General features: G+C 46.5%; 1 protein-coding gene across 1 annotated transcript in view; it reads right to left on the bottom strand.

Moving 5' to 3' along the window:
* Positions 1 to 21,088, bottom strand: part of SEMA5B (semaphorin 5B) — a 241,701-nt gene that overhangs the window by 160,610 nt on the left and 60,003 nt on the right. Inside the window, exons 4-5 of the mRNA XM_015410841.1 lie at positions 9,663 to 9,761; positions 6,656 to 6,869 (exon numbers count right to left, since the gene is read on the bottom strand). Coding sequence (XP_015266327.1) covers positions 6,656 to 6,869; positions 9,663 to 9,761 — 313 coding nt within the window. The remainder of the gene's footprint in view (positions 1 to 6,655; positions 6,870 to 9,662; positions 9,762 to 21,088) is intronic.

Below are 21,088 nucleotides of genomic sequence, written 5' to 3'. Positions count from 1 at the left end.
GAAAACAGAAGCAGAAATATGTCGTTAGCACATGGTAGTTTGCTACCGATAATTTGTAATAAAGTGTTTTGAAACGCTGCTGCTTCTGGGCTCAGGCGGTCTCCTTCACTGCCTGTTTCTTTCATCGTGCTCTGCTGCTGGGGCTTTGTGGGTGTGTGTTTGCGTGTGTGCGCATACACGTCCACTGGAGAGAGAACTTGCAGACCACACAGACAGCCGCTTTAGGGCAGGTGTACAGACCAAGGCAGGCGGGGAAAGGGGAATGTGCAGGTAGAATTATTTTCTTGCCAGTTGTGGTTGTACTGAATGATGATACAGGGATGATACCGTAAATCCCCTGGAGCCATGAAAGGATCTGTTACCATATAGGCAGCAGGAGCCTTCAGGGTTTAAGAGGAATTTCTTGCAGAGAAGCCAACATTAAGTGACTCAGTATTGTTTTTCAGTCAACCAACTGATTAATTCTCCAGGCAATGAGCTAAAACATCACAGTTAATCAAAACAAGAACCAACCAATGCCTCTCTTTTCTGCTGAGTAATTATGTAAAATTCCTTGACTTAATGCAATAATACCTATCACCCCCCCACACACCCCCACATACTGTGGCATGCATTAACGGCATTGCAGCAATGTACATTATAAGGCATATCTGCACCAAAGCAGTTTTTTAATCTTAAATTATTCACTCTGCTAGAATAACTCACTGACATCTGACTGTTACTATAAGACCTCTTACTTATACTGGTGTGTGAACCATTTTGCTATGTACACGCTTAAATATCTGTCTGTAGAACTCCATGTATTTTAAGTGGAATGTCCCTATGCGCACATCACATGTGCTAAATAGGGAAGAGGGAGAGCAAAGAAGAAAGGAGTCCCTGCCAATGATAGAAGAAGAAGAAGAGGAGATTGGATTTATACCCCGCCCTTCACTACCCAAAGGAGTCTCAGAGCGGCTTACAAACTCCTTCCCCTTCCCCTCCCCACAACAGACACCCTGTGAGGTAAGTGGAGCTGAGAGAGCTCTGACAGAAACTTCTCTTTTTCAAGGACAGCTCTTATCAGAACTACGGCTTGCCCAAGGTCGTCCAGCCAGCTGCAAGTGGAGGAGTGGGGAATCAAACCCGGTTCTCCCAGATTAGAGTCCGTGCACTTAACCAATAGAGCCCCCTCAGACTCCTAAACTGGTCCCAAACGAGGGTGGCAAATGAATGCTTCTGCTGTCGCATACCTACCACTGAATGATGCTGGCGGCAGCAAACAGAACAGAGGGTGGGCCAATAGTGGCAGGAGGATTGCGTCGGCTGAGCAGGAAGTGAGTCAGAGCGTACACTTTTACAGAGCCCAGTTCACATTCCGCAGGGTCGCTCCGGAGGCCAAGGGAACCTCAGCCAGTACCCAATTACCTCACCCCGCCTGTGGCATGAAATAGTGGCATCCCCTTTCCTCACTGAGGCCGCCAAAGAAGTGGGGAGGGGGAGCTGAGCACAGAGAAAGCACGACCTCCGGAGCTTGGGTCTGAAGCCCAGGTCTGAGCCCCCTCCACACAGTGGTTGCCTTAGTGACACAAAACCGACAGGACAGCGTACCCCTTTTGAGCCCATTTCCCCCTACGTGTGGGAGCGAACAGGTTACAGCTGAACTTCTTCTGATCCCAGTCCTTCATCAGTATGGATTTTGGGGGGTAGGGGAGAGAGCAAGGCATCGCAATTGTCCTCTCCCCCCTCCTTCTTTTTCCATTGGCAATTTCTTGCAGAATTCAACTTACCGTGAGACGTCTGCACATATGTCTGTACGGACCGGGCCCATAGCTATGGTGGGGCTCTTGGGGACTCCGCCCCCTCCCTTAAAGGGACAGCCCCACAAGGTTTCCCTCCTCCCTCCACCCAAAGTGAAGTCTGGCATGCCGCCCCCGGTGGGGGAGCTCAAGGAGCTGGCAGGCGGGGGGAAGAGAGGGGAGGCGCAGACTCTTGCTGGCAAAGTCTTTCTCACTGCTTGCCGGCAAGAAGAAGACTCGGCAGCCAGCAATGGAGGCCACGCACCCTTACCTTGCCAGCCAGCTGAGCAGAGAGGGTATTTAAACTTTAAACCCCTTCTCTGGAGTTGCACCGCAGAGGCAGCACAAATTAATTTTTTATTATTTATTTATTTATTTATTTATTTATTTATTTATACCCTGCCCTCCCCGCAAACAGGCTCAGGGCGGCTTACATTTATCGGTACCCAGTACCATAAATCCATATACAAAAGTTAAAACACTTTAAAAAGTCAGTGATCTTTTGGCATCGAGCAATGGTGTGGCTCAATCTCCAGGCCAGGCCAACCCATAGCCACAGATGATGGTGGTAGTGGTAGTGGCAGCTCCTAATTGAAAGCCTGGTGGAAGAGCTCCGTCTTGCAGGCCCTGCGGAACTGTAAAAGATCCCGCAGGGCCCTGATCTCTTCTGGGAGCTCATTCCACCAGTATGGAGCTGCCACTGAAAAGGCCCTGGCGGCAGTGAGCCTGGCATCCTTAGGGTTTGGAATGGTCAGTCGATGTCATGCCCCAGACCGTAGTGCTCTCTGGGGTACATATGGGGAAAGGCAGTCCCTCAGGTATGTCGGACCCTGGCCATATAGGGCTTTAAAGGTACCAGCACCTTGAAGCGGATTCGGTATGCTACTGGCAGCCAGTGCAGTGCCTTCAGCGCAGGATGGATGTGCTCCCATTTAGGAAGGCCCATCAGAAGCCTGGCTTCGGCATTCTGCACTAGCTGCAGCTTCCGGATTTGTGACAAGGGCCGCCCCATGTAAAGAGCGTTACAGTAGTCTAATCTCGAGGTGACCATCGCATGGATCACTGTAGCCAGGTCATCGTGGCCGGGGATACAATGGAGAAATCATGCCACAGATGCAGTGTGACTTCAGAGAGGGGGCTTAAAGTTTAAACCACCTCTCTGCTCAGCTGGCTGGTGGGGGAAGGGGGGGGCAACTGCGTGGTCTATGCTGCCAGCCGCTGAGTCTTCTTCCTGCTAGCAAGCAGGGAGAAGACTCGCCCAGCCAGCAATGAGGCCAACCCCCGATCTTACTCCCCTCGCTGGGATTAAATTTTAAATTTAAATTAACCCCCCAGCACCACCAGCCCCCCCAATAACCCCGGAGCCCCCCAGGATAAATATTCCTGGCGATGGACCTGGTACAGACTGGTAAACAGAAGCCAGACACTCCTAGGATAACCAACATACAGAAATGGATGGAATATGAAGACACTGTGCAGACTGAAGGAGCTTCATTGGCTGGGACACCAGGCTCAGGAAAGACATTTAGCCCTCATCCTATAATATATCTCAGTGCTTGCTTTTATCTTCTGTGATATAAACAATAGGTTGCCATTCACTTTGACACTGAGCGGCTTGGCTCTCCCTGTCTGGGAGGAGGAGGAGGGGCTTCTACTACTTCGCTCCATCTGTCATTATGACAGGCATTTTGCTAGGGGCAGTGTCATACAGACAGTATCAAACCAAGTGTTTTGTTTGGGAGGGGGAATTTCTTTTTATAATTCTGGACACAACTTTTATTTATCAACAATCTGGAGGTGGTACCAGAGCTTCAGTTTTCATAGCACGGGTTGCAGACAAGTCTTGCTGAATTTAATTGGACTGTTTTGGGGGAAGTGGTGTAAGAACTATAGCTTTCAGGTGTCCAACCTGACATTCTGAATGGCCCTATAGAAAACAGAAAAGACACGCCTACAGAAGGGAGAAAACAACAGGACATTAATTGGCACTTTACGGACCCCATTTAAAATGACTACTCAAGACTAAAGGAAGAGCTGGCTGCCTTTTGCAGCTCAAAAGTAAGGAATGGCAGATCACACACCAAAACTCTCTGAGCTGAATCCAGATTCAAGTTTCCAACAGCAGAACAGAACTTTCCTACTTCCCCATTCCCAACACAGGCTGCACATGCAGTAACCGGTACGCACGCAACCCTTCCCCGGGGCCATCTTGGGTCAGGAGAATGGCACAGGGGGCAGAAGCCCCTCCTCCCCACACACTACAGTTAATATCTGAATCATGCTCTGCGGCACTTGGGAAACAAGTTTCCTGGAGCTGCCATCTGGCAGCAGGGAATCTAAGGGAAGTTAGAAGATCCCAGCCCCGTCATGGTCAAATGTCTCATGAAATTTGGCCCTGACAGCACATTATATTTACACTGCAACACTTGAACTGCTTTCTGTTACTTTGGGGCTGAATTCAAGGGGCTGGTTTGGTCTACAAAACCCGTGAATTCTATGTGGCTTAGGACAGATTTGCATAGACAAATTAATCACCCAATGGAATGAAACAGAAGTGATAAATGAATTATGTAAAATGGTCAGCACAGATCAAACACAACAGACAAAGCCTCTACATTACATCACACAAAGTTTAAGTGCGAGTAATTTAAATGTGTGACTGCTATTCATTAAGTAATACTGTATGTATATGCATCTATGAATGCTTTAGCAGTTACCTTATGGTGTTTAGGATCAAAAAAGGGTGCTAAGACTTAAAAACAAAGACACCTAAATACCTATGATATTTACATTTCTATACTGTCTGTGCATGTTAAGACTATTGTTTCCCCGTCCTGACTGTATGAATTCTTGTTCTGAACTCTTTATATAAAATTTCTGGACTACATGTCACACTCGGGTTGCCAAGTCTCACCTTGTTCTGGAGCGGGGGACTCCCAGGTTGATTTCGGAGCGCGCACACGCGCGCGCTGCATCCACATCACCAGGAAGTGACGTGACGACACTTTTCCCTCGACGAGTTTTTCCTCGGATGACTGTGGCCCCGCCCCCAGTGTGCCCCGCATGGTCGCGTCACTTCCTGGTGACGTGCACGTCGGGGTGGAGTTCCCCCGGGGCCCGATCTGGTGGCGGCGGGGAACGGGCTTCTGGGGGGGGGGGTTTCCCCGCCCCCCGGGGGGACTTGGCAAGCCTATGTCACACGGACCATGCATCCACTTCTGATCACAGTCAAAGATGCTGAAGTAAGTTAATGTCAAAATTCTCAGAAACAAGACATCTAAACTCAAAATACAATATTCACCCAAATAAAGAGAAGCATAATCTCATTAATCTGAAGAACCCGAGGAAGAGCTAAAAAGTGGCTAATTATTAATTCAAATAAAAAGAACCACAATTGTGTTGAATGCTTAGTCTAATCTGTCCCACAAAGACTGGGTGCATTGCAGCCATCTAGAAAATTCAAATAACTGAGAATTCTAGGTAAATGCTAGTTGCATGATGGGAGGTGGGGGGAGTGTTCTGGCTGCTTCCGATTCAAGGGGAAAACTTTATTGCAGTGGGTGTGCCACTTTTTCCCAGGGAAGAGACTTTAATTTCTCAAAGGAGTCCATGACAAGCGGAATCTTCGCAGGACTGAATTCCCACATGACCATGCGATGGTAGCCCAACAGGTCAAAAGTGGCAATGGGTCAACTGTTCTCTCCTCTTGCCTGCCTACTAAAGGCTTTGATTATTTGGCTCCCTATTGTGGGAGACAAGACTGAGAGGGAGACAGGGAGGTGAAGAACTGCTGGATCACTATGGCACTATGGTGGGAGGAATACAGGCCTAATGTACCATAAATCCTTATTTCATATACTGATCGTGCAATTCGTCATTGTGCCTAAAACATAAAAATTAACTTCCATGCTACAATAAAAATCTTAATGGCCCCGGTCACACGGGCCGGATATCGCAGGGGGGAGGCGTGGCTGTTTGCCCCGGAGCAAACTACTGCGCGGCCACGGGATCACACGTCCCGCCGACGTCCGGTGATGGTGGTGGGGAGCCCGGGGAGGTGCCGATCAGACGGCATGGCAAAGAAGCGGCGCTGCCGTGGCAAACAGGGTTTTGGTTTTTTTTACCCAAGTATGTGCTTGCGCCATTGGGTGCTTGTGCGCATCCTGTGGAGACTTTTAAAAAAACACACCTTCTTTGCGACGGGACATGGGCGAGCGCCGGATGCCACGGGATTCCACCAGAAATGCGATCAGGCGCCCGCCCTTGCCCCGCGGTTTCCGGAAACTAGTACCTCCAAGGTACTAGTTTTTTGCCACGCGTCTTCGGCGGGAAGCCTCGGTTGAGCAACGGGAGCGCTGCGCTTCCCAGATGTGCTGTTGAGATCTCACCTGGAAACTCCACCTATCTTCCGTCTCTCTAGCGTGGGTGGCTAATGTTCCGTGTGACCGCAGCCTATATTGAATTAATTGTCAACCCAAATAATCATAGCATATGGCTGTGCCTTGAAATGTAATGTCACTATAGCCCATACAGCTTTTAAAGGAATAGGAACTCTTTTTCAGAGGAAAATCCTATCACAGATAAAATGGAATAGGTTTCCAATGAACATACCTGAAAATGGACTAACTGCATTATGGGTCTTTATTGTGAGAACTGGCAGACAGGAGAGAGATTTAACCAGTCGTCACAGCTGTACCACGTTCCCCCCAGAAATTGATGAAATCACCCACTTTATTGCTTACATCTCCTTAATGTCCCACCCACTTCTGCAACAAACCCCTCTCCCATATCATGTCAGATCTTCATTATGAAGCAAGAGCAGTTGCCTAAGACCGTCTGGCCAGTGTCAGTGATCTTATTTCTTAGAGCATTCTTACCATTGAGCCACTTGGAGTTGTATTGTGCTGTTCTAAGAGGTGGGACATTTCCAAGACTGCGGTAAATAGCAGGATCCCGTCCAGAGAAATCAATGACAGTTGCAGCATATAGCTCTCCCTGTGATGTGATCACGGCTGTTGAATTGTGCCGAGGGTCATAGGGGCAGCGAGCGACCCCGTTTATTTTCTCAATTATTTTGCTAAGATTTCCTACCTGTATTTAAAAGGTGGTGGATGAACAGAAAGGGAAACAGTAAAGACAGTTGTTTGACATAGCACATTTGGCCAAGAAATACATTTGTGCATAATGTAACATCCCTACGTGCCTGTAGATTAAACCAATACCCATGAAACTAAGCACACCAAGAGCTAGGTCCATGGCACCAAGGACCCAGGGAACGCCATCCTTACGCAACTCTCTATTAGTTGCTGTAGATTTTCTGGGTTGTGTGGCCGTGGTCTTGGCATTGTAGAACCTGACGTTTCGCCAGTAGCTGTGACTGGCATCCTCAGAGGTATAACGCAGAAAGATGGAGTACTCTCTGTGTCGAGGTGAGAAGAAAAATGGTAGGCAGGTAATTTATATCTACTCCAGAAGGCGGGGTAGGGCTGAGTCATTATCTTGTAGGAGTCCCCCAGGCTATGAACATGCTAATGGAGGCGCTTTCCTGAGGAGGTTCTTTTGCATATAGATTGTTTCCTGAGGAGGTTTCCTGTTTCCTGAGGAGGTTCTTTTGTATGTGGATTGGCTGCTGAAATTCTAACCTTATCTGTAGTGCTCAGAAACCTTACCCAGAAACAACTGATTCAAAACCGGGCAGTAATTGGTAGGATCACTAGGACCCAAAGATGTCTTCTTCAAAAGCGTTACTACCACAGCCTCTTTTAGACCCTCTGGATACACCCCTGTCTATCAGTGGGCCCCATATCCCCTCATCATCAGCTTTCACCAGCCATGAGGGACACAGATCTAAGAGGCATATGGATGGCCTAACAGCACACAGGATCCTGTCAACATGAGCAGAGGAGAGCAGGCTGAAGTTGTCAAAAACCAAATCCAAAGGCAGCCAGGGGGCCTCCAGTTCATTTACCATGTCAACATTGGCAGGTAGGTCGCAGCGGAGAGACAAGATTTTTGTCTGCAAAAAAAGCTTGCAAATGCCTCACAGCTAATGGCCGAATTACTACTTTTTTTGGTTTCTTTCCATGAGGAAGTCAAAGATTTAATTACCCTAAACAATTGTGCTGGGTGTGAGCTAGTGATCGAGGCTGAGTAGAATTCTCTCTTTGCAGCCTTCACCACCACCTCATGGGATTTCATAAGCGTCCTAGAAGATGCTCTTGAAGCTTCGTTGCAAGCGTGCCGCCAAGCTTGCTCAAGTCATCTGAGTTCTCGTTTCATCTCCCCGAGTTCCATAGAATATCAGGGGGATGACCTTTGATGGGAGCAGAGAGGACGTCAGGGAGCAACTACACCGATGGCTTCAAGAAGACGGGACTTCCAGTCTTCTATCAGCTCATCCAATGAGTCGCCAGAAGGCATCAGATCCTACAGAGCATTCTGGAACCCAATTTGTCCATTAGTTTCCACGGGCAAGCATAAATTAGCTTGCCGCCTAGACAGGGGGGGGATCGGAATATCCAGCTGAGCCTTCAGAAATCAGATGGTCTGACCATGGCACATTCTCCTTCGAAGTCAGATCAACATCCAACCCTATACCAAAGATAGGGTTGCCAAGTCTTACCTTGGCTTTAGCGGGGAGAGTCCAGGACCCTGCCGGGAGTTTTCTTGGGGGTGGGGCCACAATCATTCGAGGGAAAACCACAGAGTTTTCCCTCAAATGATAGAGCGTCCCCCCGCAACGTGCCCGACGTGATGATGTCACCTCCGGGTGGCGTTATCGCACCAGGCATGTCTGGCACTTTGGGGGCGGGGTTTTCACCGCCTCCCAGGGGACTTGGCAACCCTAACCAAAGATCAAATCCAGTGTGTGGCCTTTGCAATTTGCCAATTTGAACACCCTTGCCATTTGCCAGATGCCTAGCCGCCAGTTGTAAGTAGCTGTCATCCTCTATGTCAGTGGTGGCGAACCTATGGCACGGGTGCCAGAGGTGGCACTCAGAGCCCTCTCTGTGGGCACGCGTGCCATCACCCCAGCCAGGCCCAGACCATCATTAAAGTGTCAAATTCTCTGCCAAATAATTTTAAGTAAATGAAAGCATTTGGGGTTGCTTTCCTTACTTTGTTTGGATCGTCTTAAGTTAATGTAGAAATAAAGTTTCTAAAGAAAAACCTCAGTATTCAGGTTAAATTGCCGTGTTGGCACTTTGCGATAAATAAGTGGGTTTTGGGTCGCAGTTTGGGCACTCGGTCTCTCAAAGGTTCGCCATCACTGCTCTATGTCATAGCAGCAACCCATATACAATGCAGTACGAAGCGATCTAAATGCATAGGGACAGAGCTCTGACCATTTAGGGCAAAAAATGGCCTGACTGTCCCCCTCTCTGGAAGCCATTTTGTCTATGAGTTCATTGGTGCCATTTTGCCACAAAACATTCTGCTAGCATATTACTGATCCCTTGGGCATCGCAGGTCAAAAACAGGCAGCCTGTTCTGAAGCTAACAGTCTCAGACAGTAAGACAGAGAGCGTCCCAAGTCACTGGCAGTCAGAATCAACAGTTAGAGGCTGGAATAAATCTTAATTTTATTCAGTATATAAACCAGCTCTTCTTACCTATATAAGGTTTACATTCTAGCTGTCAAAGTCGATGCTAGTCTTCATATACCATAAATGTCCCCGGCACATCATTACATCTCTTCCTTTGTACCACTTTCCTTTGGTTGACCGTTTCTACTCTGATTATTCTAAATAAACCTCAGAGGTTTTTCATGGATGATGGAGGATATTTTTAAAAAAAATTAAATATGATCTTCATAAGTTTTTCTTCTGTGACCCCATTTCATTCAACTCTGATTCATTCCGAAATCTGAGCAAAACAACCTACCTGTCTACTGGAGCACACGGGTGAAAAGGCATTCGTACCACAGGTGAAAACCTTCTTGCCATAAACAATCAGGACACGGACATAGTTCTGGCATTCCTCCTGAATCAAAGAAGACACATTTCAATAAAGGAGACCGACATATGCTTAATGGTACCCATTACTACAGTTTTGGAGCCTTTTTTCAATACTGCGCTTCAGCCCTAGACAGTGTGATCAAGACAACAATGTTTCCAAACACATGCAGAGTCCCTTTCACTAAGTAATCACAAAGCCAGACACCTTTAATTTTACTAATTAAGTAAATAAATAAAAAACCAGATCATACATTTTAAAAATCTACCCTGAAGGCCTATGTGGTTAACATACTTTGTTTTCACAAATCAGAGATCTATGCCACGCATCTGACCTCCCACAACTGAAGGCGCGGGGTACCCCTTGTACCACTCAGACCTTTGCTTATCTTTGGATGGCAAACTAATTGAGACATCTATGCCCGTTTCCAGTGACTACAAAGTAACACTACAGGCACTGAAAACATGTTTCTCTGCTTTTACAAAAACATAATCCTAGAAAAGTCTTCTAAATCCACATATAAAACATAGACAAGATATGACTTTACCTACTATTTAAGATTTATAGCCAACACAGTTGAAGTGGGACAGAATTCAGACGAGATATAGAAAAATATATGGTTAAGATGAGTAAGGCACTGGGGGGTCTCCAACAGACAACTCTGGGAAACCAGGCCCCCAGCTTCTTACTCCCTGTACCACCACAGACACAAACATGCAAGTGGAACAATCTACAGCTAATGTGAGTGGCCATACTTGGAACTACAGTTTTGGCTCGGCCCAGCATGGGCTTAGAACTGGGACTATATAAAGATCTGCATCTCCTTGGTTCAATAATCGTAGTAATTTGCTAATGGTAGAAAGACCTAGCTCTGCATCACCTGCTTCTTACCTATTTAGGCCTGTAGCTGCCGTTCTGTACAAATCACAAGCATGCATCCTGCCAACTACCTGCCTGCAACTGTTATTTGCTACGTTGTACACCTGACCTCTTGCAATCCTGCCCTGTAAGGCTGGTTTAGTTTTACTCAGTCCCAGATGAAGCTGACAAGACTTTGCAAAAGTCATTCAGTTCGACAACCCATTTGTGACATAGTTTCTAAAACTTCATCAAATCACAGGGATGAGCAAATCATCCTAGGCCCCGGTCACACGGCAAAGTTGCCGAGGGAGAGGCACGGGAGTCCCGTGGATTTTCCGGGCACGATCTCACCCCAACATCTGGGAAACACAGTGCTCCCGTGGCGAACCCGTGGCTCCCTGCCGAAGGTGCGGAGTTAAAAATTAGTACCTATGAGGTACTAGTTTCCTGAAACCACGGGCCAAGGGCGGGCGTCTGATCGCGTTCCCGGTGGACTTATGTGGCATCTGGCGCCTGCAGCTGTTCGTCTCTGCAGGTTGCGCAACAGCACCCAACAGCACATGCGCACAAAGAGTAATTGCTAGTGCGATTGCGCGGCGTGGCTTCTGTGCCACGCTGCAGGATACCCGTCTGATCGGCATTTTCCCCAGACCACGGTACCTCGACCGGGACGTGTGCTCGGGCGGTTGCGCATTAGTTTCCTCCGGGGCAATTAGCCATGCCTCCCCCCCACGATATCCCGCCCGTGTGACCGGGGCCCTAGTTTCATTCTGTTAATACTCTGTGGTTCTATTCAGGGATGTGCACCCGGGGAGGGGGGCATATTTTTTTATATAAATTCTGTGATGGTATCCAGGGGGCCCAATAATGTTTTGAGATTCAAGTTCAGGGGTTTCTGGGATTCAAGGATTATTCCAGTTCCTACAGGGGACGTTTTTCAGGGGGACTGGAGTGGCTGTTGTACAACCAAATAACACTGGGTGATTTCCCACAAGCGCTGCTCTGTGCTCACTCCTCCCTTTGCCCCCATGGGATGTGTCAATTTCACACAAGCTGCTGCGTGGCTGCATTTTGCCCCGCACCTTCGCGCGATTTCCCCCACATCTACTCGATCCTCAAAAAACAGAATTGAGTAGACGCGGGGGGAATCACGCGAAGCTGCAGGGCAAAATGCGGCCGTGCAGCAGCTTGTGTGAAATTGACACATACCATCGAGGCAAAGGGAAGAGTGAGCGTGGAGCAGCGCTTGTGGGAAATCACCCACTGAGATTGCAGGGGCTCCAGTGCTGTCTGGCTGCTAATGACCCTATGAATTCCACATGAATTGGACCAATAGGTCCAATTCTATGGCCTCTGAACAAGGTGCCCCTGCCATCCTACTTGCAGGGGTAGGGTCTGGAAGGGAAAAAAACAGCCTCGAAACAGGGCCCCACCCACAAACGGAAGGGAGAATGAACCAACCAGACCCGCGTCTCTACTTGGCCCTGAGCCTGGCTTAGCTAGGCCAGGAGCTGCCTTCCCCAGTCCAGGAAAGACTCAACTGACCAGGAGCCACCTTCCTTGGGTTGGGCTGGGTTAAGTGCGCGGACTCTAATCTGGGAGAACCGGGTTTGATTCCCCACTCCTCCACTTGCACCTGGCTGGATGACCTTGGGCAAGCCGTAGTTCTGATAAGAGCTGTTCTTGAAAAAGAGCAGTTTCTGTCAAGAGCTCTCTCAGCCCCACCTACCCCACAGGGTGTCTGTTGTGGGGAGGGGAAGGGAAAGGAGTTTGTAAGCCGCTCTGAGACACCTTTGGGTAGTGAAGGGTGGGGTATAAATCTCTTCTTCCTCTTCTTCTTCCTCCTACCTCCTATTGGCAAGGCAACCTGTTGGGGGAGGGCAGGCCTGGGATCCTTAAAATGCTGACTCCAGTTATTCCCAGCTATTTGCAGGAATATATGGTACCCAGAGATGATATTCCAAAGCACCCTGAATACCTCTCCGGTTATCCGAATATACCCCCAAAATACCAGTAAGGGATTTTGGGGGGTATATATCCAAGTGCACATTCCTAGTTCTATTTGATGGTGTCTGCTCTGGTCGTCTTCCAGAAAAATAGTAAAATTTTAGGTAGGAGATAACAGATTTCATGTAAGAAAAAAGGTTTATTCCTTTCATATTTATAAATGCTATTAAAATTACCAAAAAAAGTATTTTCAGAAATGAAATTTTTTTGCTTTACGTAGTGCAACAAAACAACGGCATTGTGTCTTGCAGCCTAAACACAAAATTACCCAAAAAATAAATGAAATAAAAACAAATATCTGTATCCTGAAAACCACATTTTTAATTCTTTTAAAATATGTTTGGCATATAGAGGGCTACTTTACTAAGGGTTTTTCTCTGTCTGTTTCTATATTGCAGAAGGATGTGATCATGCTGTCTCAGAAACCCTATGTGCTGTCAAGATTGCAAGTTTCCAAGGAAAAGGAGCGGCTGCTGCACACTCAGAAGCAGGTCTGATGACGCAGAGTTGCTGCTGTGCTGAAGCAGGTGCATGGAGGGTTTTTGAACAGGTCCTTCCTTCCCTGGGAGTTGAGTCTGCAAAGGCTTACAACTCCTCCCATTGCCTTTGCAGGAGCTGCAGCCTGGCACTCCTTCTTTGCTCCTGCATAGTCAGCCTCTGGCGTGCCCTACGTCTGGGGCACTCAGGAGAACTAGGTGGGGAGTCTGGCCTCAGGGTGTCTGCAGCTGGGGGTGCTGGCCCAGGCTCAGAATCGGTCTCTCCTTCTGGCTGCACCTCCTGTGCAGCTGCTGGGGGCTCTTCCTCCTCAGGGACTGTTGAGGGTTCTTCTTCTGGGCTGACTCCAGCAGAGGCTGAGTTGCTCCCTGCCTCTTCCTCATCTGAGGAGGGGTCAGCCTCAGCCGAACCAGTACCCACGACACCCTAACTCTTTGTGCATCTAAAAGGGTTAATTTTGCAGGGGCTTATTATATTTATACTTATTTTTGCATATGTATTCCAAAAACATAGGTACACCGTGATACCACAATACAGCTGTATCTCTGATAGCACATGTTTTACTCCAAAAATGTATTTGTGACAATGGAGGACGCCAAAACTTTGGGAGAAATCAAAGGCCCCAATCACACGGAGAATTAGGTATGCGGAGGGGACGGATTAAGGGCGGATCAAACTGGTGCGATCAGACACCAACATCTGGCAAGCGTCGTGCACCCACCTCTAACCCATCACATCTGGCTGAAAATGCGGATCGAAAAAGTACTAGGGAAAATGGAGTACCTACCGGAAGATCCGCAGCAACAGTGGCCGTGGGATCGCGGACGCTCTGGCAGCCCATAGCATCCTGCAGCCGTCCGCGACCCATGCATGTGCACTAATGCGGGACCACCATGTTGCCTCGCTGGGACTACACCGTTGCCTCCCCAGTGTGATCGGGTGCCGAAGGAGGGAGAACAAAGCCACGGGGGAGCGTAAGATCGCGTTCCCGTGCTTCTTTTAGCTCCGCCACTAAAATGCCTCCCTTCCAGTGTGGATTTTCCTGCTCATGTGACCGGGGCCAAAGGTGAACAAAATCTGTGGCAGGGTATGAGCTTTCGTGAGTCGCTGCTCACTTCTTCAGATACTCACTTCAGTGACTCGCGAAAGCTCACAAATTCCCACAAATTTTGTTAGTCTTTCAGGTGCTACTGGCCTCTTTCTTTTCTACCGCTACAGACTAGCATGGCTACCCATCTTGATCTACCGACAAAAGTCTATTTTGTAAACATTCCTCTTAGATTCCTGGGAAATTGTGACAAGCCATCTGAAATAAAATCTGAAAACAAAATCAGTATATTTGATTCATTATGATCCTTATTCGGGTGCCCACTTCATAATCTGGCAACATTCAATTGTGCATGTGTCTTACTGCAAAAGCTTGGTGAGACTTGCGCTGCCACAGACTGCTTGCTGCATGCTAAGAAGTGTTCCCACTGGTTCCACTGTTCCCCGTTAGCCTATTAACTATAGCAGAGCCACACGGCCACTTAGTATACTTATTACTTTCCACAAGGTACAATCTGTGGCAAATTTAGATGGCTTGGAAAACAACGAGCTCTCTCACCGCTTTGCCTCATCTAGAGCTTGGGGCTCTTCTAGAGAGAAATGTCACTAATCTGACTGGGGTCATGGTTTATGGTTTTGTGTAAAAAATTGATACTTGGACATGCTGCATGTGAAGTACGAGAATTAAGGCAGCAGCTCTTTAATAAGTGATTCAGCTTTATTTAACAAGGTAGGAACGAACACAAACAGGAGAGCAACAGGCTCTCTTTTAAACTATCCGGGCTGATTTAGCCACGCCCCTGCCAATAGGTTCATTTCCCTCCAGTACCCTTCCAGTGTCCTGATTGGTCTTCTACGCAGAGAACCCAATCAGGTTTCGCTATTTGCAATACCAGAGATGGATAGGAGTGTAATTCAAGCTCAGCTATTTATGTATAGGCAATACATAACACTGCAGCTCTGGAAATAAAATAAGTTTCAACCGTGCTCAGAAAGGAATGATAACTTGCTCAATGCATCTAAACAAAAATACACTAAATGGCTATTTCCAGAAGGCGTAATGTTCAAGATTAAAGAGAAGAAGGAAAAGATTGACTCTGTTCTGAAAGCTCAAGAATTCCTAAAAGAACAGCTGGGAAGGTCAGAGGACGGGGAAAAAGAAGAGGATAGCAGATCCAGTGGCGAGCTGGAAACTGGTTCTTCTGGCGAGGACTCCCTGTCTGAGCAGGGGGCAGCAGCCCCGAAAAGTCCCTACAAGCTGCGGAAGAGAAGGGAAAAGAAGAAGTAAAGGCTGAAGGACTCTGAGAACTTTGGTTCTTGGGGATGATTGGGGGTACTGTTATTGGGCAGTTAAAGGTAAACGGGGAGGGTAAAAGGTTTTAAATGTTTGACTCAGTTTATAAAAAGAACAACGATGAAAAGACTTGATGTATGAAAGCTAGTTGGAGGATCTCCTCTCTTGGGTTTTTAGATAGTAGTGGGTACTTTACTTTCTCCTGTATGTGTAGTTTCCCCTTCCCTATTTTCTGTTGTAGTTTTTTGTAGTGGTAAAAAAATTAATAAAAAAATCCCCTCTGGAGGCTTAAAAAATACACAAAATCATCTTTCACTTGCCTTACCCCTATCCTCTGGGAAGTATAACTGGCCTCTAAAACAAACCATCCACGAAAGACCCAGTTCCTTCTTCTGAGTAAAAACTGTTCTCATGATGCTGAACATTTACCCAAAGATATCATTTCTACATTTCAGCAGTGCAAAACTAGTCAAAAACCACCTGGGAAGGAAGGGGAAATACTTTCTCAGCCACAGAGCGTGATGTTTCCTTTCATTTGTGATATGTAAATCAACTCATAGAAAGGCTAGCCATAGCAAATGCTGCAGGTGCCACCTATAAACAAGGTATTGAATGCACTTGGCAGTTTCTGGATAAATCTTATCAAGGATGCCAAGGGCCTCTATTGAGCAGATAGTGGGATATGAACTGCCAGAGCCAGTCTGGGGACCGCTCGGAATGAACGCGTCAAGATTGCAACGTTCTTTTGAAGATGCTTCACATGCCTGACGTCTCCGTTCCATTACGTCTTGATCAGATACAACAGGGATCAGATCTGAAATTATCTCTCAGCCTGGAAGCAGGGCTTCTTCAACTGCAGCAATTCAGAGCATAATCTTTCATAAACAGATAAACCGTGGGTTACTGAACACGTCTATCAGATGGAACCCTGAAAAACAAAGGCCAATGTACTCTTGCCTCACTCCTGCAGTCCCATCTTTTTCACACTTCCCAGTTCCACTCCAAGTGAGGGAAATCATCAGATCTTAACCTGTCTCGAAGACCTTGCATACTACATACGGACAACTAAGGAATATTCAGAAATACTATTCCCACCTTACATATTACAGTCCACAATTTTACCACTGCAGTCTGATACCATATTCTGCATAACTTGGGCCCGAGTGAAGTGTCATTAGGCATGTAAAACTTACACACGCAGAGCAGCATGTAATAGCTGTCATGTTTAAATCAGCCTGACACCTCCATGAATGCAGTACGGGCATGGCAGAAATGCTTGATCTGACTACATGATACACTGGCATGCTAACAGTGCATGTATACTGTCATTCTGTTTAAACCTGACTCCAGCTGAGTATTGGCAAGCAGAGGTAAGTTTCTGAAGCATAACTTTTAAACGGCTCCTTGTATTTTTATTTTGGAATTTTTGCAGCAGCTTGGCTTCTTAACTGTATTGTACACACACACACATATTGTTTTCTGGTTGTCGCTCTCTTGGATCCCCCTCCTCAAGTTTTTCAAGTATATTTTCAGGCCACCACAAAAATAGTTGAAGAAGAACTTACAGTTATACAAATTGAAGTGGAAGCTGCACTGAGAGTAACTGGGGCAAACAAACTACCAGGAGTAGATGGGTTATCAATAGAGTTACTCCAAGCTACAGAAACTGAGTCCATCTAGGGCTCTTTTTGTAGCAGGAACTCCTTTGCATATTGGGTGACACACCCCTAATGTAGCCAATCCTCCAAGAGCTTACAGTAGCCCCTGTAAGAAGAACTCTGTAAGCTCTTGGAGGATTGGCTACATTAGAGGTGTGTCGCCTAATATGCAAAGGAGTTCCTGCTACAAAAAGAGCCCTTAAAATCTTAACATTGTGCCAACAAATATGAAAAACAAAATAATGACCCACAGACTGGAAACACTCAATTTACACTCCAGTTCCGAAAAAAGGAAACATCAAAGTCTGTAGCAATTATCAGACCATTGCATTAATTTCTCATGAGATTAAAGTGATATTCAAAATCGAACAACAAAGACTACCATATATGGAATGAGAAATGCCAGATGTTCAAACTGGACTGAGAAAAGAAAGAGGCTCTAGGAATCATATTGCAAGTTTACGTTGATAACTGGAGCATACTAGAGAATTTCAGAAGGAAATCAGCTTGTGTTTCATAGATTACAGCAAAGCTTTAGCAGAAGAAGTGAGCAGTGACTCACAAAAGCTCATAACCTGCCAGAGATTTTGTTAGTCTTTAACGCGTTACTGGACTCTTGCTCTTTTCTGCTGCTACAGAGTAAAATGGCTACCCATCTTGATCTAGCAAAGCTTTTGACTTTGTGGATCATGAAAAGCTATGGCTGGTTTCAGGGGTCATTTCCTGCAGGAGCGCACAGGAGCGGAGCTCTGGCAGTAAAGAGCCCAGGGGGCGGGCACTTGCAACAAGCCCCACCCCCTGCTCCCAGAAGCCCTCAGTTGGGCCACGAGGAGCAAGAAGCAGCCAGGTAAGTTGCAGAGCCCCCCCCAGATAGCAACCCAAAACAGTCCAGTGGCACCTTTAAGGCCAAAGTTTATTCAGGTACAAGCTCTCCCTCCTCTGTGAGGGCAGATCTGTGCGTCCCCCCCCCCTATAGCTAGCAATCCAAAAGAGTCCAGTGGAGCCTGAGTGGTGGGTGTTGCCTTCTGACACACTTCCGGTGATGTCAGGGTGTGCGGCATATGCAGATAAGTTATGCTAATGAGTTATGCTAATGAGCTCCTACACCTCTTTTTCTACAAAATGACCCCTGGCTGGTTTTAAAGGAAATGGGTGAGCCACAGCATCTGATTGTTTTGATTTACAACCTCTACTCCAGACAAGAGACTACTGTTAAAACGGAATATGGAGAAGCAGAATGGTTTAACTACCCACACATTGATTGGGTCAATATGTGTTCTAGCCGGGAAAAAGAGATTGAGTTTCTAGACACTCTAAATGACTGTGCTATGGAGCAGATGGTCACGGAACCTACCAGGGGAGAGGCGATCCTTGATTTGGTCCTAAGTAACACTCAAGACCTGGTGAGAGATGTAAAAGTGATTGCACCGCTTGGAAACAGTGATCATAATGTTGTTGAGTTCATCATTTGTACAAATAGAGAATTGGCCAAAAAGACTCACACAACCATTTTTAACTTTAAAAGGGGTAATTTCTCTGATATGAGGGGACACGTGGGGAGGAAACTGAAAGGAAAAGTAGAAAGGGTCAAAACAATTGGGGAAGCTTGGGATCTATTTAAAACTACGATCCTAGAAGCTCAAAAAATATATATTCCGCAGGTTAGGAAAGGCACAAACAGGTATAGGAAAAAGCCTGCATGGTTAACAAACAGAGTAATGGAGGCTGTAAAAAGTAAAAAGAATTCCTTTAAGCAGTGGAAAGCTAGTCACAGTGAGGCTGATAAAACGGAACACAGGCTATGGCAAATAAAATGCAAGTCTGAGGTCAGGCAGGCAAAAAGGGAATATGAGGAGCATATAGCAAAAAACGTAAAAACCAACAATAAAACTTTCTTCAAATACATTAGAAACAGGAAACCAGCCAGGGAGGCAGTGGGGCCCTTGGACGACCAAGGGGTAAAAGGAGTATTGAAGGATGATAGGGAAATGGCTGAGAAGCTAAATGCATTTTTTGCCTCCGTCTTCACTGTGGAAGATGAGAAGTGCTTGCCCACTCCAGAACCACTGATTTCAGGAGGGGTGTTGGAAGACCTGAGTCAGATTGAGGTGATGAGAGAGGAGGTCCTAAAACTGATAGACAACTTAAAAACTGAAAAATCACCAGGCCCAGATGGCATACATCCGAGAGTTCTGAAAGAACTCAAATGTGAACTTGTAGATCTCCTGACAAAGATATGTAATCTTTCCTTAAAATCTGCCTCCATTCCTGAGGATTGGAAGGTAGCTAATGTCACTCCCATCTTTAAAAAGGGTTCCAGAGGAGATCCGGGAAATTACAGGCCAGTCAGTCTGACGTCGATACCGGGTAAATTGGTGGAAACCATTATTAAGGAAAGAATTAGTAGGCACATAGATGAACAAAACCTATTGAGGCAGACTCAGCACGGTTTCTGTAAGGGAAGATCTTGTCTCACTAACCTGTTAGTGTTCTTTGAGGGGGTGAACAAACATGTGGACAAGGGGGATCCAATAGATATTATTTACCTTGACTTCCAGAAAGCTTTTGATAAAGTTCCTCATCAAAGGCTCCTAAGTAAGCTCAAAAATCATGGGATAGAAGGACAAGTCCTTTTATGGATCAAAAACTGGCTAGTTCATAGAAAACAGAGAGTGAGTGTAGGTGGGCAATTTTCTCAGTGGAGGGTGGTAAGCAGTGGGGTACCGCAGGGATCAGTACTTGGTCCACTGCTTTTTAACTTGTTCATTAATGATTTGGAGATGGGAGTAAGCAGTGAAGTGGCTAAATTTGCGGATGATACAAAGTTGTTCAGGGTGGTGAAAACCAGTGAGGATTGTGAGGCACTCCAAGGGGATCTGTCAAGGATGGGCGAGTGGGCGTCAACATGGCAAATGGGGTTCAATGTGGCCAAGTGCAAGGTGATGCACATTGGAGCCAAAAATCCTAAATATAAATACACATTGATGAGACTGAGCAAGAGAGAGATCTTGGAGTTGTAGTGGATAACTCACTGAAAATGTCGAGACAGTGTGTGACTGCAATAAAGAAGGCCAATGCTATGCTGGGGATTATTAGGAAGGGTATTGAAAACAGATCAGCCAATATAATAATGCCCCTATATAAATCAATGGTGAGACCTCATTTGGAATACTGTGTGCAGTTCTGGGCACCACACCTTAAAAAGGATATTATAGCTTTGGAAAAAGTGCAGAAAAGGGCAACTCGAATGATAAAAGGGTTGGAACACTTTCCCTATGTGGAAAGGTTAAAGCGCTTAGGGCTCTTTAGCTTGGAGAAAAGACGACTGAGGGGTGACATGATCGAGGTTTATAAGATTATGCATGGGAAAGAGCAGGTAAAGAAAGAGGTACTTTTCTCCCTTTCTCACAATACAAGAACTCGTGGGCACTCCATGAAACTGCAGAGCGGTCGGGTTAGAACGGATAAAAGGAAGTACTTCTTCACCCAAAGAGTGATTAACACATGGAATTCACTGCCACAGGAAGTGGTGGGTGCTACAAGCATGGACGGCTTCAAAAGGGAATTAGATAAGCATATGGAGCAGAGGTCCATCAGTGGATATTAGTCACAAGGTATAGCTAGGGGCTCTGGGGCAAGTGATGCTCTGTCTTCTTGGTGCTTGGGGTGGGCGTCACGCGTGGGAGGGCGTTTACTTTACAGATGATGGCACTGGTATTTCTGGCCACTGTGTGACACAGAGTGTTGGACTGGATGGGCCTTTGGCCTGATCCAACATTGGCGTCTCTTATGTTCTTATGTTCTTATGTTTCCAACTGGCAAAGGTGTCAGACAAGGATGCATTTTATCTCCCTGACTGTTCATTCTTTATGCACAACACATCATAAGGAAAGCTGGATCAGATTTAGATGAAGGTGGAGTGAAAATTGGCTGGAGGAACATTAACAATTTGAGATATGCAGATGACACCACATTACTGGCAGAAATTAGTG

The sequence above is a fragment of the Gekko japonicus genome, unplaced genomic scaffold, assembly GCF_001447785.1.
Source record: "Gekko japonicus isolate JY-2015 unplaced genomic scaffold, Gekko_japonicus_V1.1 scaffold319, whole genome shotgun sequence".
Taxonomy (NCBI): Eukaryota; Metazoa; Chordata; class Lepidosauria; order Squamata; family Gekkonidae; genus Gekko; species Gekko japonicus.
The sequence above is the reverse complement of the archived record's forward strand: the minus strand, read 5'-3'. Positions and strand labels throughout refer to the sequence as shown.